General features: G+C 39.3%; 1 protein-coding gene across 6 annotated transcripts in view; it reads left to right on the top strand.

Moving 5' to 3' along the window:
* The window catches only part of vti1a (vesicle transport through interaction with t-SNAREs 1A), a 135930-nt gene that overhangs the window by 30290 nt on the left and 90572 nt on the right, over positions 1 to 15068 (top strand). For 3 of the 6 annotated variants that reach the window (XM_074620367.1, XM_074620365.1, XM_074620369.1), the window contains exons 5-6: positions 774 to 794; positions 9739 to 9823. In XM_074620367.1, coding sequence (XP_074476468.1) covers positions 774 to 794; positions 9739 to 9823 — 106 coding nt within the window. The remainder of the gene's footprint in view (positions 1 to 773; positions 795 to 9738; positions 9824 to 15068) is intronic. The other 3 variants (XM_074620370.1, XM_074620366.1, XM_074620371.1) reach the window with 1 other exon arrangement.

Here is a 15068-nt window from a genome sequence, read left to right as displayed (position 1 = left end):
TTATCAGAGATGCAAGGTTTTCCAGGACAGGGAATAGGAATAGCATTTCTTATTTACACTTTAAATTTCCTATTCTCTTTCATCAAAAATGTATAGCTATGCTAAGATTCATTTTTCATGATCTGTAGCTGTCCCAATAATAAGCTTCCACTGTATGTATATGCAGCAGTAGCCTCGCATGGCTTTCTATACATAATCTAAACAGCATGCTCCTTTACTGAAATATTGACAGCATATCAGCATTGATAAACAGCGCTACAAATGGAGTGGCTCAGCATTTCTCCAACTCGGCTCCAAAGGGCACACATTTCTTTTTATCCCCTTCCAGAGGATTCAGCAAAATGACAGATACAGTTTAAAATGTTGAGGAAAAATATTTTGTAGCTGCGCACTGACTATATTTTACTCATTTCTTCCCTTTTCTCTCGCTATATCGACTTCTGTGATGTGACTTCCTTGATAATGTTAGTTGATATTGCGAGTCGAGCGATCCATTCCCTCTCTTGTTTAATGTGACAGCGCCAGGACTTGATCTTTGTTTGTTCAAAAAAAGTCAGCCCGAGCGGCGTGTTTAGCTCCATTTAATGTGTTTGTCTTGTGATTTCCAAATGCTAAACATGCAAACAGATAAATCGTCAAGGTTAATTCTGTACCCAGCCACACGACTGATCTTCTTCCTGCCATGTTTCTGCTTCTGTTTTTTTTTTTTTTTTTATCTCTCCTTCACTCTCTCCATCTTTCTCTCTCTTCTCCCTTTTGCTCTCATGATGCAGTTGATAAAGTTACGTGAAGAGGTAAGTGCTTCTCTGCTAAATTCTGCTTTCCCACTGAAATTTCAATTTGCCCCCCCTCTCTCCTGTAGAAAATTAAAATCAGCTCATTTTGACAGTTTTTTTTGAATGCATGTCTGATTGTACAATCCAACCCAAAGATAATGAATTCACCGAAGGTCAGTTCTTCCAGTTACATTAAATATCATAAAGTGAAGATACAATATTATTTCTGATTTGTCTTTTTGAAGACAAATATTGGAGAATGAAGCGAAACTTAAAAAATTATTAAACATTATTGGGCCCAAAACAGTTCGGAACTTGATCAACTTCTTAGTTTCAAGAGAGATTTGCTGCTTATCCCTTAATTTTCGCGAATGGAGCCATATAAGTTGCCTTCTGCCCTTTGTCATAAATTGGATTGAGGTTATTATTAGTGATATGAAATGTGTTTAAAGCTATATATGATGACAGACTGTCGGTGCTGTTTTGCCATTCACCACTGCTTTAACATCACCACCATTGCCAAAGGTTACTGAACTTGTTTCATTGTCCATATTCTTTGACATGCAATGTAAGGTACCATGCACAGTATACAATGTAATGAAACCGCTAAAGTCATTAAAGGAACAGTTTGTAGCATTTAGAGGGACCTATTGGCAGAAATTGGAATATAATATGTGTTTTCTTTAGTGTATAATCACCTGAAAATAAGAATCGTTGTGTTTTTGTTAGCTTAGAATGAGCCGTTTATATCTACATACAGAGCGGGTCCTCTTCACGGAGCCGGCCACCATGTGTCTACAGTAGCCCAGAACGGACAAACCAAACACTGGCTCTAGATAAGACCATTCGCGTTTTCACGTTTTTGTGTCGGCCACCGTAGTTCTCCTACATGCTTGGGACACGGGAGAAGTTTCAGTTGGTTGCAATCTGCAACCTCACTGCTAGATGCCGCCAAATCCTACACTCTGCACCTTTAAGCGTCACCTCGAGTGTTATTGTTGGTGCTCAACGAAAATGTGCATCAGTTCAAAACACACAAAAATGTCAAGAAAACACGTGGAGCTGTACACTGTCAATTTATGAACATGCAACACCTGAAATATAATTTTGGTTTAGCAGATAAAGTTACCGACAATACACAGCCAGCAGAAACATAGTTAGCTTGTCGCTTTGCTGATTAGCTTACCAAATGTTATCGTAAGCTTTTGTGAATTAATTATGAAAAAGTAAAACAAACTATTGTTCAATTGATATAACTTTTCATTAAAGTTTCCTGTATCCATGCAGTTCCATTAGCAACAGTTTTCTCTCTTTGAGGTGGTAAATGAAAGCCACTGACGTTGGAATAAAATCACGGTTCCTTGAACTTTCATGTCGTTGCAGTATCTGTACTAGCTGTATAACTACTGTATGATACAGATGCTCTAATTGAGCTGCTCCACTCATCGTTGAATGCAAATTAACTTTAAATTGAATTCATCTTTCAGTTAAAAAAAAATTATATATATATATATATATATAATATATTGGACTGCCATGACAACCCATCCATTTATCGTGTTTCTTTTAAAACTGAAACTTCTGCTCCAAACATCATTTAGATAATTGATGTGGCACACATGATAACTCAAATCAGCTTTATAAAAATGCCTGAATATTGATTTTAGTTGTCAAAATAGGTGGTTTATTAAGTTAGATGGTGGTATTTCAAAAGCATGTTAACTGTAACGTAGTGTATATATGTAGTTTTTATATTATATTATATTATCATTCTATGATATATGAGTTAATAGAGGAGAAGTGAGAAAGGGGTAGGGTAATATAAGTTTTTCTTCTACCTACTCCTTTTCGGACACTATAACTCTTGTTTTGTTTGTTATTATTTTGTATCTGTTTTTATTTATTATATGTTCGAAATAAAGTCTTTCATTCATTCATTCATATGCAGCCTTTTAAATTTTAAACTTAACTTAACAGTCGTGTTCTTCGACTGTCCAGCAATATTACCAATATGAGCTCAAATATCATTATGCTTATAACTATAATGCCACTTTTTAATAACACTGAATTGCCAAGTATATATGAAATATGTTCTTTACAATGTTATAATGTTTATAATTAGTAGTTGTAAGATATTTTAATTGATCCTCATGAATAGGGCAATATGACGATATATATTGTCATAACGATACAAAAATGTCTATCGTATATATTTTTCTGTATCGTTTCTATCGCGATATAAGCTAGCCCCATATTTATTTATTTTTTCTCTCTAATTTCACTTAAAACTGTTATTTTCATTTTGCACTCAAGTTCTTAAAATGAGAAAATACACCAGTACTTTTCATTTGTCAAGTATTTAATTCACACAGGAGCATAAAAAAATAGGCTTTATTTCATAGAGACTATTTATTTATTGACTAAGAAACCATGCTATACCGTGATATATAATGTTATCGAGATATGAAATGACCTGTATCGTGTTAGAAGATTTTGGCCATATCGCCCAGCCGTACTCACAAAGATCATGTTTTAGAGAGAAGGTGTATTTCCCTCTAATTGGAACAGATTTAGTTGTTTGCCGTTTCTGTAGGTTACATTATAATGCTTGTCCTTTGAAGCATGACTGAACTTGTATTTGCAGGTGTACTTACAGTATGTTGTTAAATGTGCCTTTGAGTGAGACTGTGTTCAAAAGGGCCTCTGCTGAAGCAGAGTAATTCAATTCCTATCAAAGGCTCACCATTCACACCTATCCATAATTTAGAGCGCCAACCTGGCCCAGATGCCATGTTATCACGCTTTTTTCTTTTATTTAGCTGTACTTTTGTTTCCCCTTCTTCTTCCCACCTTTTTTTTGTGCACTTCCTCCTAGCCTGAGGGTCAGAAGACATCTTGAGTTACCTCACCTGTCTACCCCGTTTGGAATGGCCCGATCTGTTTAATCGGCATTGATTCTGCGCCCTCTTCGCCATTGCACTTCTCCATCGCAGTCTCTTACCCCTCTGCTCTTCCTGCATTTGAATCAAAGGCTGGCACAGCTTATACACACTTAAGCCTTGCTTTTAAAAAACTATACTTTTTTTTTTTCCTCAGCTGAAAAACATGTTTAAATATTTAGCACCCATATTCACAGCTGTTTGACACTTGTAATTCCTCGTCTTACAAGTCCCAAACAAACGGCACAGAAGATCACACAGTCAGTCTGAATCACAGCTGTCATCATTATTCACTTTGACTCTCCCCCACCCTTATTGAAATAATAAGGAAATCATCTGAACTTTGGAAAATGGTGATAGTAACCGCCTGTGTTTGATATTGAAAAAAGGCAGGAGAGCGAAAAGAAGAGGGGAGAGATTTCCTTTTGAGCTACAGCTGCATTGTTCTGGGGCTCCCTGTTAATAACTTACAACTGAAGAGTGTTTCTTGACGCAAAAAAGCACAACAAAAAAACACCATTTTCGTGGTTCCTAAGAAGATCTTTGTTCAAAATGTAGGTGTCAGATGAAAAGGCATACATGCATAGGCAGAAGTGGTGGTGGCGGGGTGCACCGGTGCACTCAGAGATGCACAATATTTATCATACATTGTATTTAAATCCTTTACTAGAAGGCTCCATGAGACGATCACATATGTTTTTTGATGAAATCCTCAGTTTTAAGTTAATTAATGAATCGTAAGCCAGTATTTGAGCTTGAATAGGTGTTAGTGTGCCTCATGGTTATATCAGAACCACGGGGGTCAAGCCTTGATATGTGACGTTGTAGCACAGTAGGGGCTGGCAGCCACTTTGCATTCCCTTCGACAGAAATGCTGACATGGATGTCTGGGATTTTGCTTGCTAACTGCAGAATAAAAACCATAACCGAACACTTGGATTCACATTTTTGTGTTTGTTGTGTTTGTTGTGTGATATTTGGAAACAAAACTGCTCTTCTGGAGAGAAAGAGTCGCCTCATTTTTAGATGAAGTTTGTAGACATAATCTCGATATCGGTCTCAACTGTGACTACGTAGTGTATAGTTTTCATTGTTCCTTTTCATTATTTTCCATGGTATCATCCTGCGTCCATGGCTTGGATTGTTTCATTATTAGGGCCATCACAGTGCGCCATTACCGGATTCTTAGTGGCTGAACTCTCACCTTTTCCTTCAGGTTCTGTCACCGTCAAACTCGGGGCACATTATTCTAATGATCACACACACACACACATATATATACACACCGCCACTGCCACCACTACTACCCCCCCCCCAGCACCCCCCACTCCCACCTCGCACACCCACCCACACTCACCCTCCCCTCCCCCCGGCCCTAAAAGAAGACAGAACGAGGGAGAGAGAGAGAAATTCAGGAGGAGAAAGCTTTGAAGTGGCTTTCCATCGCAGTGAGTCTGCCGGCCGTCTCCCCGAGACGTGTCACCTTTGCCGAGAGGGAATAGGAAAATCACGTTTCGAATGGTAATGATAACATACTAATCACTTGAGCTCTTTGAAGAACCCGGGGAGTGCGCTACTCTGTCAGTATCCCCGGCTGCCTCATGCTCCCAGGCACACACAGGCACTGCAGCCATGGTCTAGGTGTATAAGCTTAAGCATTGCATGTCAATACGTCCCCTCTGATCCATAGGCTCATTATAGCCCAAGCTTGGTATCCATTTTCTCCCACGAGCCACGTCTCCGCTGGCGCCACTACCACTTCCGTGCAACCCCTCCCCTACCACACCCTTCACCAAAAAAAAACACACCTTGCATCCTGTCCTGCTCGCCGTCTCCTCGTCGCTTTCCTCCCACCAGCAGCCCATTTTACCACCCATCCACCCACCCGTTCTCCTATCCCTCCATCCTCCCCCTGCCCTCCCTTTAACTATTGAAAAGTATCTCTACAATTTTAAATGACATCTGTCAGCGGCGCGTAGAAAAAGGAAGCGAGGGAAAGAAAAGAGTTCAGAGGGAGTTTTCTCCTCCCTGCTCTTTTCCCATCCCTCTTATTGTCAAACTTTGAAAAGTGTGTCGTTGACTTTTTTTTTTTTTTTTTTCACTCCACGTTTTTCATTTCCTCTGAGTGATTAGCTGGTACACATTTTGACAGCCCAACCAAAACGAGAGACTTCACTTCTCCCCCTGTCCCCTTCGCTCATGTGATGGGCATAAACCCTTGTCAGAGAGGCGGATGTCATTCGTCGGGTTGTTTTTTGAATGTCAAATATGTTACATCTGATCAGTTTCTTAACATAGCATATTAGAAAGGCCATCAAAACCAACAACGTTTGAGTAAACATTAAGTCTTCCATGTTTATGCTGTTTATGATCCTCTCTTCTGAATTCAGTTTGGATTTAATGAAAGCTGGGTCGATACAGTGGACAATATGGGGCTGTATATGTTGTTTGAAGCTATGTTTGCATGTTAGAGAGATGGTTGAAACTTTGCACTGAACAACCATAGATCAATAGACTTTATTGAGATTTCTCTGCTTAATAAAATACATTAAATGATGGTATTGACTATCTTATAAGGAATTATTGTATAGATAATATACACAAAACTTGAAGGTATATTATTTTAAATATACCTAAATCTTTGGCTGGAAATTTGTAAAATTTCTGAAAGTAGTGAAGTTAATTTTAACCAATCAGCAAAATAATAGCTTAGTCTATATTTAAAATTGGCTTGAAGCAACTATGATAATGAAATAGAATAATTGCACTGAATAAAACAACTTCAGTATAATATCCAGGCATTATTTGAAACAAAGAATGATCAAACAGATGCTTCCATGATTAACCCCCTTGTGATACAGTACACCAGAGTCTTTTAATGAGAGATGTAGTTTATTAGATCTCGGGAATCGTGTTAAAAACATATAAGGTCAGAAACACAGAATCAAACTTAAAGGGTAACTTCGGTATTTTTCAACCTGGACCCTATTTTCCCATGTTTATGTGTTTAAGTGGCTAATGGGGGCACCAAATTTAGAAAGTGGTCCACGCTGTAGCCGCTAAACAGGCTGCATTGTAATCATATTGGGCAATTCCGCACCGTCAATTTACGTCCACTAAAAGTGCTTGTTTTTTAAATAAAATGTTTTACTTGTTTGTTGTTTTGTCATGTGACCTGTTGCCGGATGTCAACGGTGGAAACGTGAGTGAGACTTGGAGAGAGGAGAGTCGGTGTAGTCAGAGTTTGTTCAGAGAATTATTTTTTTTTGTTTTTTTTTTTTAGAAAAAAAGGTCAAAATTCTCTGATTCCAGCTTCTTAAATGTGAATATTTTCTGGTTTCTTTACTCCTCTATGACAGTAAACTGAATATCTGTGAGCCGTGTACAAAACAAGACATTTGAGGACGTCATCTTGGGCTTTGGGAAACTCAGATCGCCATTTTTCACCATTTTCTACCATTTTCTGACATTTTATAGACCAAACAACTCAACGATTAATCGACAATGAAAATAATTAGTTAGTTGCAGGCCTAGACCGGATCAAGTGAAAGGTAAAGAAAACCGTTTTGTTTCTCTTTTTTATTTCAATGTGTATTGTCAGACACATCATAATATACTGTCAGTGGCAAAAACAGGCACTTTTAGTGAACGTACATTGACGATGAGGTATTGCCCCGAGCGATTACATTACAGCCCGTTTAGCGGCTGCCATCTGCATCGTTCTCCCTCAATACTGGACCAATTTCATAAATTGTTGTACCCCTTAGTTACTTAGACACAAAAAACATGGGAAAAGAGAGTCAAGGTTGAAAAATATCAGTTACCCTTTAATGCAGACATTTGGGAAACACCCTACACTCATGTTTTCCCCATGACAGTTACAGGTCATGGGGAACTGTATCGTCCTTTTAAAGAAAATCTCACATGACCGTCCAACACACGTTTGTGAAGTGGAGCAGTTTTCCTCAATGGGAAAACTGTTAAAAACAAAAAAGATCTGATATTGGCATTTTTAAGCAGTTTATTGCAAACGCAACAAAAGCATCAGTCATAGTTAGGAAGCCTCTTTTGTACAATGAATTAAACAATGTCATGTTGAAAACATTAAAGAGGGTATTCCCAGCCAGAGATTGTCTGCTGTCTTCAAAAATGGCTTCCAGTACTCATTGACAAATTGACTAACTGTAGCTGCTAGTTGAGATGAAATCCAGGGTCCACTAATGGTGGCAGTGGAAAGAAATATGACATTGTCAAGTAACCGTAACTAATACTCCTGAAAACTCTTTGTACAGGTAACATATATAATCCACTTATAATAATCCAGGACAATAAAGCATGCATTATATTGAACAATACAAATTGTCAATCAACATGCATTGTTGTCAATATCAGCTTTTGTGTTATTGTAAAGTAAAGTGTTTAAAAAAGTATTTTAAAAGCAAAAAGAATATAAAAATCATTTGCCTGTGCTTTTTTTTCCATAAAACTGCATGTTTATTTATTTTATCTGTTAATACATGGCACAACACAATGAAATATAAACATAATAGAGCACAAACTGTAAGAGATGGAACTCAAGGCCATCAGTCAACAGGTCAGATATTTTCTCGCCTTGTCAGACATGAATTGTTCAGCTATAGAGAAGAAACCAAAACCACTGGTTCTCTCGGTATCTAAGGAACTGCTATCAATTGATATGTTTACACATGATATTAGAGCCTTAGCTAACACCTTGATACGTGCAAACATCCACTTTGAAAAAAAACAAAAACACATTCAATTATTTATGAAATACATTTTTTTTCTTGATATGCTCTCCTAGCTCCATGCTTTCAGTGGGCAGCCTTGTCAATTGTTGATAGCTGAGAATGAACCAAGGGGGGGATGCAGTAACTCAACTACATCATGAGGTACTGTGTTGGTCCAATAATGTGGATAAACAAGAAGCAGGAAGGACATTTGGTGGTTTTGTTTAGGATAATTATTACTTTTTACACCTCTGTAATGATGTTAATTTATTTACATTTATGACATTGATGGATTGCTATTGATATTATTCAAGAAATCAAACACTTTATATGTTGCATTTATGGATGCACCAATACCGGATCGGATATCAGGCCAATACTGACTCAATGGGGCCAATCTATTTAGTACAATTCTAGGTTTATATACTATATACACTGGAATTTTAATTCCTGTTTAAGTTTTGCCCAATTGCATTTAAAAGGTTTACACTTGAACTGTAATTCCAGTTAATTTTGATGATTTTTTACCAAGTTGCTGGTGTACAGTTTATTATTTTAATGCAATTCAGCAAATGTATATGTATTTATTGTGTTTTACAAAATTATGATTTGCCTTACACATAAAACACTGACCCCAGTCACTTCCACACAGTGAAGCATACAGCTTATTAATTAAACGCTGGTATAGGATCAGTACTCGGTATCGGCTGATACCCAAAGCCCGGGTATCGGTATCAGCATCGGGACTGAAAAAGTTGGATTGGTGCATCTCTAGTTGCATTACTTTCTACAGTTGAGAGAGTAAATGTTGATTTTTATCTTACATTTCTGCTCCAGTTGGAAGCCCTCACCTGGACAGGATTTTCTTTTAAACTGGAAAGCTTCAAATAAAATTTTATTGCATCTTAATTCTGCAGTAACTTTCCTGTGTGTGAGCAACAGAAGGCTGCGCTGTGAAACAATACCAAGAGGCAACAAAACCTCAAAGTAGTTGTTGTTTTTATGTCCAAGATGAGGCGGCAGCACCTCTTACATTGTCAGCCTCAACATGCATATGCTTGATATTCCATCAGCATATAACACATTGTCATCCATGAAGGTTATTGCCAACCTGGCTGTATTATGTTGTTGCTGTGGATGCGGTCTGTCTGTTTAGGTGACAGTGTTGATGTGTTTCTTTGAAATGGGTCCCAGCCCTCTCAATCAATTTTTTTCTTTTTTTGTGTGTTTGTTTCTCTGGCTTAATTTTTTTTTTTTTTTCTCTATTTGTTGCAGAGAGCGCATCTGTTGGACAACACAGAGAAGCTGGAAAGGTCATCACGGAGACTGGAGGCCGGCTACCAGATAGCAGTAGAAACTGGTACGTATTCTGTTTTTGGATTGGGTTAGGGAAGGAAGGAGTGGGGCGGTGTTGGGAGGGGATTCAAGATAGTGGTGAGGATGAGTGAGCGACAGCAAATTGTCTTGCTCATATGCGAGGTGGGTGGATATGTGTGTTTGTGTGTGTTTGGGGGGGGGGGGTCGAAAAAAAAAACCCTCTTTCCTTGACGCCTGATGACATTTTCGGGAGCACATCAAAGGCGAGCCAGCGAGGGAGAGAGAGGTGTACAGGCAACAGATCGAGCGCCGCTTCTCCTCGCTCTGCTCCCGAAGAAAATTCGTGCATTGCTACGGCTGTGTGTGCATGTGTGTGTGTGTGTTGTTTTTTGTTTTTTTTACACAAACAGACAGGGGGTCTATGAAAATAAACAACGTCAGCGTTCCTCCTGAAGTTCTTAATTCAGGAGTGCAAAAGGAAGAAAAAAAAAAACATAATATCACTTTCTAAATAAACCATCCCCCCAAAAAAAGTCCTTTTTTTCCTCATTATCAAGGATGGTTTTTATCTTAAAATAGAAAAAAGAAAAAAAAAAAAGCTCATTGGGATCTTAAATAGATTTAACCAGTTAGCATATTTTTCTTCTTCCTGTCTTCCTTCCTGACAGTCACCACATTATTGAGGCACAGTGTATTCCTCAGAGATGTATCAAAGCTCATTCTTGAAGTATCAACCGGCTTTCTGTGGCTTCCGTTGTAGTTTTGAAAAAGTTTGTCAATTTACACTATAATCGCGGGGTGGCTGGCGTGTGCGACATCGACAGATTTAATAATTCAAGTCAAGGAAGGTTCGCACGCAGACCACCGGCTTTTGATGTTCTCTGTAAGTCGCATTCACAAATTCATAAATACAATCTGCATTCTCTGCTTAAAAACGTTGATTCAAATGCCTCAGATGATCCGAGTTTCTTGACTGTGTCAAATTCTGCGACAGCCGACAGATTTTTTAATTCCACCCAGTCGTGTCTTTCACTAGAGCGGCTCGTTTTTTTTGATGTTTCGCCCTCACAGCTTGGTTGGTGTTAAAGAAGTGGGCCGTGGCTTAACAGTGTTCAGTACCTCCTGGGCCCCGGCGGTTTCTCCCGCCGTAGTCGGCCACACGCCCCTTGACCCCGTACCACCGGTGGCCCTCTCATCCAACCGTGTGTGCGGCTCGCTAAGAACAATGCTCGTTTATCCTGCCTTGGTCCCACACACTTGGCTTGGCCCGCACCAGCTGGGGGTGTGTTTGTGGTTTGGTGGGGAAGCTTCGCCCCGCGTCTTTAATCCATGACCCCTTCCTTTACTCGGCTGTCGATACCAACCCTCCGCTCAGATGCACAACCTGAAATGGCGATGTCTCCGGGGTCAAACAGAGAGTACATCTGCACATAGATACACAGGGAATGTGCACTCCTCCACCAGACTAATTACTATATATGCCGAGCTCTCAAATTCAACAAACAAACTGGGCACAAACATCAGGTAGCCACATTTATCCACCGGCTTATAAGATTTGACAGGGTTCAGTTTGGCCTTTAATTTAGCGTTGTTCACCCATCTCAAACTATATATTTACTCTTGTGGTCCCGCTGTGGCAAATCACAACAGTTTCCAAACATCTTCATGAAATCCGGCACTATTTAGATCATAGTCCTGCCATAGTTCTTAGAGACACAGCACACCAAGGACTGGGATTTGTCTTTTCTGCAAACTGTTTATTTTTATAGTCCAACAAAAGCTCCATTTATCGTAGTTCCTTCCCTTTCACGTCAACAAATACAAAATAATGAAATGAAAGTGCTTTATTCACCTTATGAAAATGGCATTGTTTAGGAATACGCTTTTGGTTTTAAAACGCAGAGGTGTGGCATCCATAGACGTTCAACACGAATAATTAGAGCGTTGAGTGTTTCTCCAATCAGACACTCTCTAGTCACATCGCAAATACTTTTCTCGCCACAAACCTCAACTCTCCTCAGACATCTAAGATGCACTTTTTTTTTTTTAAAACGAAGAGCAGTTTTAGCGTCGTTATTTTGCAGTAATTCAAAGTTGCATTCTCCATCCACAATGACACAGTAGCCCTTAAGAACCGTAATTGACCAATGGGGGGAAGTGGAACTAAAAGACATTTTATTTCAAAGAGATAGATCCTGAACAAAGAAATGGCGTCGAAACTCAGCTTTGCCCCCTTTTTCTCTTCAGCGTCGACAATATATCTCTTAATGACCAGGAACAAAAAAAGCCAGGATGCTTCTAGGTCACATTTAAGGGAAAAGAGCGGACTCTTAGTTCTAAGAAAAGATAAATCTTCACACAGTACCATTTTATCAGATTTCAGCATTTTTTTTTTTCCAACCATTCTCAATGTCTCCAGTGTATTTAGCGAAAACAAAGGCCTGCCAAAAGCAGTGAGAGCCCCTCAGAGGGATATAGGGGAGACTCTTTGGACATGCAGAGCTATTTACCACACGCACCCTCAAGAACCAGGGTCTTCTGTTTGTCTCATAAATAAAGTATAGAACTTCATTAGTGAAGAGCACTGACTTAAAAGCCCAGGCATAGCAACAAGCAGACATGGGGGCTAGCCCAGTTAAAGAGGGCCCTAAATAAAGAGGGAGGGCATGCAGTTAGCCAATTTACAGACATTTGAGTCAGGGGCATTTGAAATGCCCAAATGTGGAGCCTTGACTGATGTTAAAATCAAAGACATGCCAGATTTTTAGTCCTCCCCTCCCACAGTTGAAAAGATTTTGAATGATTTATGATTGCTTGTTTAGAAATAGATAGCATGTCAGATAAGACGTCTAAGTTGCAATGATTAGCTGTTCCACCTTTTTGATTATTATTCATTGAAGGGGAGAGAGTTACACACTGATCGACAGCTCGTACAAGACATGCTCCATCAAACTCCGGCTGATTTTTCCAGTTATGGTAATAAAAACCCACAGCCTTGTTTACAGGCATCACTCTGATAATTGAATTGCTTTAAATGACGTTGGCTTTGTTGTGTCAACATAAACAGCCTTTGCTGATGGTGCTGTAAATATGCATATAGGACATAAATAGTAAACTTAAAGGTAAACTTTGAACTTGAATTATGGACTCATTGTAGTTTTTTGTGTGCCTGGAGCTTCTGTAGTTTGCATAGACATGACTAGGGCTGCAACTAACAATTATTTTCATTATTGATTAATCTGCAGATTATTTTCTAGATTAATCGATTAATCGTTTGGTAAAAATAGTGAAAAATGTCCCAATTTCTCAAAGCCCAAGTTGTTTTGTCAGTCCAAAACTCAAAGCCATTCAGATTGATATGATATTAACCAGAGAAAAGCAGGAAATCTCCATATTTGAGAGGCAGAAAACAGCTTTTTCAGCCATTTTTGCATGAAAATTATTTTAACGATTATCAAAATTAGGGATGCACCGATGCTAATACCGGAACGGATATCGGGCCGATACTGACTCAAATAGCTGGATCGGATATCGGTGACGATGGGGTCGATCTATTCAATTCAGATCTATGTTTATATACTATATACATTATATACTGGAATTTTCATTCCTGTTGAAGTGTTGACCAATTTGTTGCTGCATTAATAAGGTTTCCACTTGAATCATAATTCCTGTTTATTTTGAAATTTTTTTACCAAGTTACTGGTGTACGATTTATTATTTTAATAATATATAATTCAGTAAATTTATATCTATGTATTTATTTGTTACATTTTGTTTTACAAAGTTAGGAAATCAATGTTTAAGTCAATCCTGATGTTGCCTTACACATAAAAGAATGATCCCAGTCACTTCCACACAGTGAGGCATACAGCTTATTAATTAAACACTGCTGTGGGATCGGTTCTCGGTATCGGCCGATACCCAAAGCCCAGGTATCGCTATCGGTATCGGGACTGAAAAAATCGGATCGGTGCATCCCTAATCAAAATAGTTGGCTGTTATTTTTCTGTCTAATAATCGATTAGTCAACTAATCGTTGCAGCTCTAGACACGACTAATGCACGTTTAATGCATTTCTAATTTTTTTTAATTAAATTTTAATATGAAATGTAAAGGCTTTTATAACAATTATTATGAATGAATGCATCTCAGAGGCCAATATTTAAAAATTGTATGACTCAATAACTCAACCAGAAAAATGTGGAGTGAATTTACTTTGAAAATTCATCCCCCTTTATACTTGCTCAGTTGACACAAATAACTTAGCAATGCCAGCAGAATGAGCTGCTGAAACAAAGACAGACGCAGACAAAAGCGTTGCTACTCTGCATTTTAAAGGTGGCCAGCGAGAGGCTGAGAACACTTCTTAGGCGACTGTTCTTGGTGTTTAGGGGCCTGTAATCAATCCTGCGAAATGAAAACAGCTCATTAGGGATTGATTTCAGTCCCGTTTAGATAAGCAGAGAGGGCCAGGGCCCGGCCCCCAGGGGCCCCCGGCCGAGCCCAAAGTTCACGCCATGCCAGGTAGAGAGCAGCACCGCGGGCTATCAACTTTATTAGGATGGAGATAAGCTGATTAGACCTTGTCAATCAAAGGTGCCAGTGACTCAATCATGATCCAGGGGTCTTTTCTTTCCGTCTCTCCCCTTTTCTCTCTCTCGTCCCACTCTCCCAATCTCTCTCTCTTTTTTGTGATAAATCATTGAAGCGACCAACAAAGTGGCAGCCATCGCTGGGCTAAGCTAAGCAGCCCTGCAGTTGTCACCAAGGCAGACGCGCGGGGACCCTGTGATGATGTGACGACTATATTAAAGAGTACATCAATTTGTTTTAGAGCAGTTTGATTTTCAACTGCAGTGGTATTAAAAGAGAGAGGGGGGTGGGGGAAACAGAGGGGAGGGTGAGCATGTCGGCGTCATCGAACATGATTCTAGTGGCAGAGCAAGGGGTGCTGGGACGGCAAGAAATAAATAGATAAATGACAAGAGTGACGAGAAATAAATAAATATGTTTTTGTAAACATAAAAAAAAAAAAAATCTTCATGGCTCCCTTTTGAAGCCGAGTGTGGCTTTGAGTCTTGCTGCGAGTCCACGGGCGCTGGAGTGGCCCAGTAACACAGCGCACGTTTGTCCCGACGCTCTATCTCTCCCCCTCCATCTTCGCCTCGTTCTCTGTTTCTCTCCCACTCGCTTTATTTCTCCCTCTTCCCTCTAAAGATCAGACTCGATGATTCTTTTGGTGCTGGGCCACCAAAGTGGCGCTCGCTCCTCAAATCCATAAGCAA

The sequence above is a fragment of the Sebastes fasciatus genome, chromosome 20 (genome assembly GCF_043250625.1).
Source record: "Sebastes fasciatus isolate fSebFas1 chromosome 20, fSebFas1.pri, whole genome shotgun sequence".
In the NCBI taxonomy this organism is placed as follows: Eukaryota; Metazoa; Chordata; class Actinopteri; order Perciformes; family Sebastidae; genus Sebastes; species Sebastes fasciatus.
Note: the sequence above shows the minus strand (reverse complement) of the source record. Positions and strands in the feature narration are given on the sequence as shown.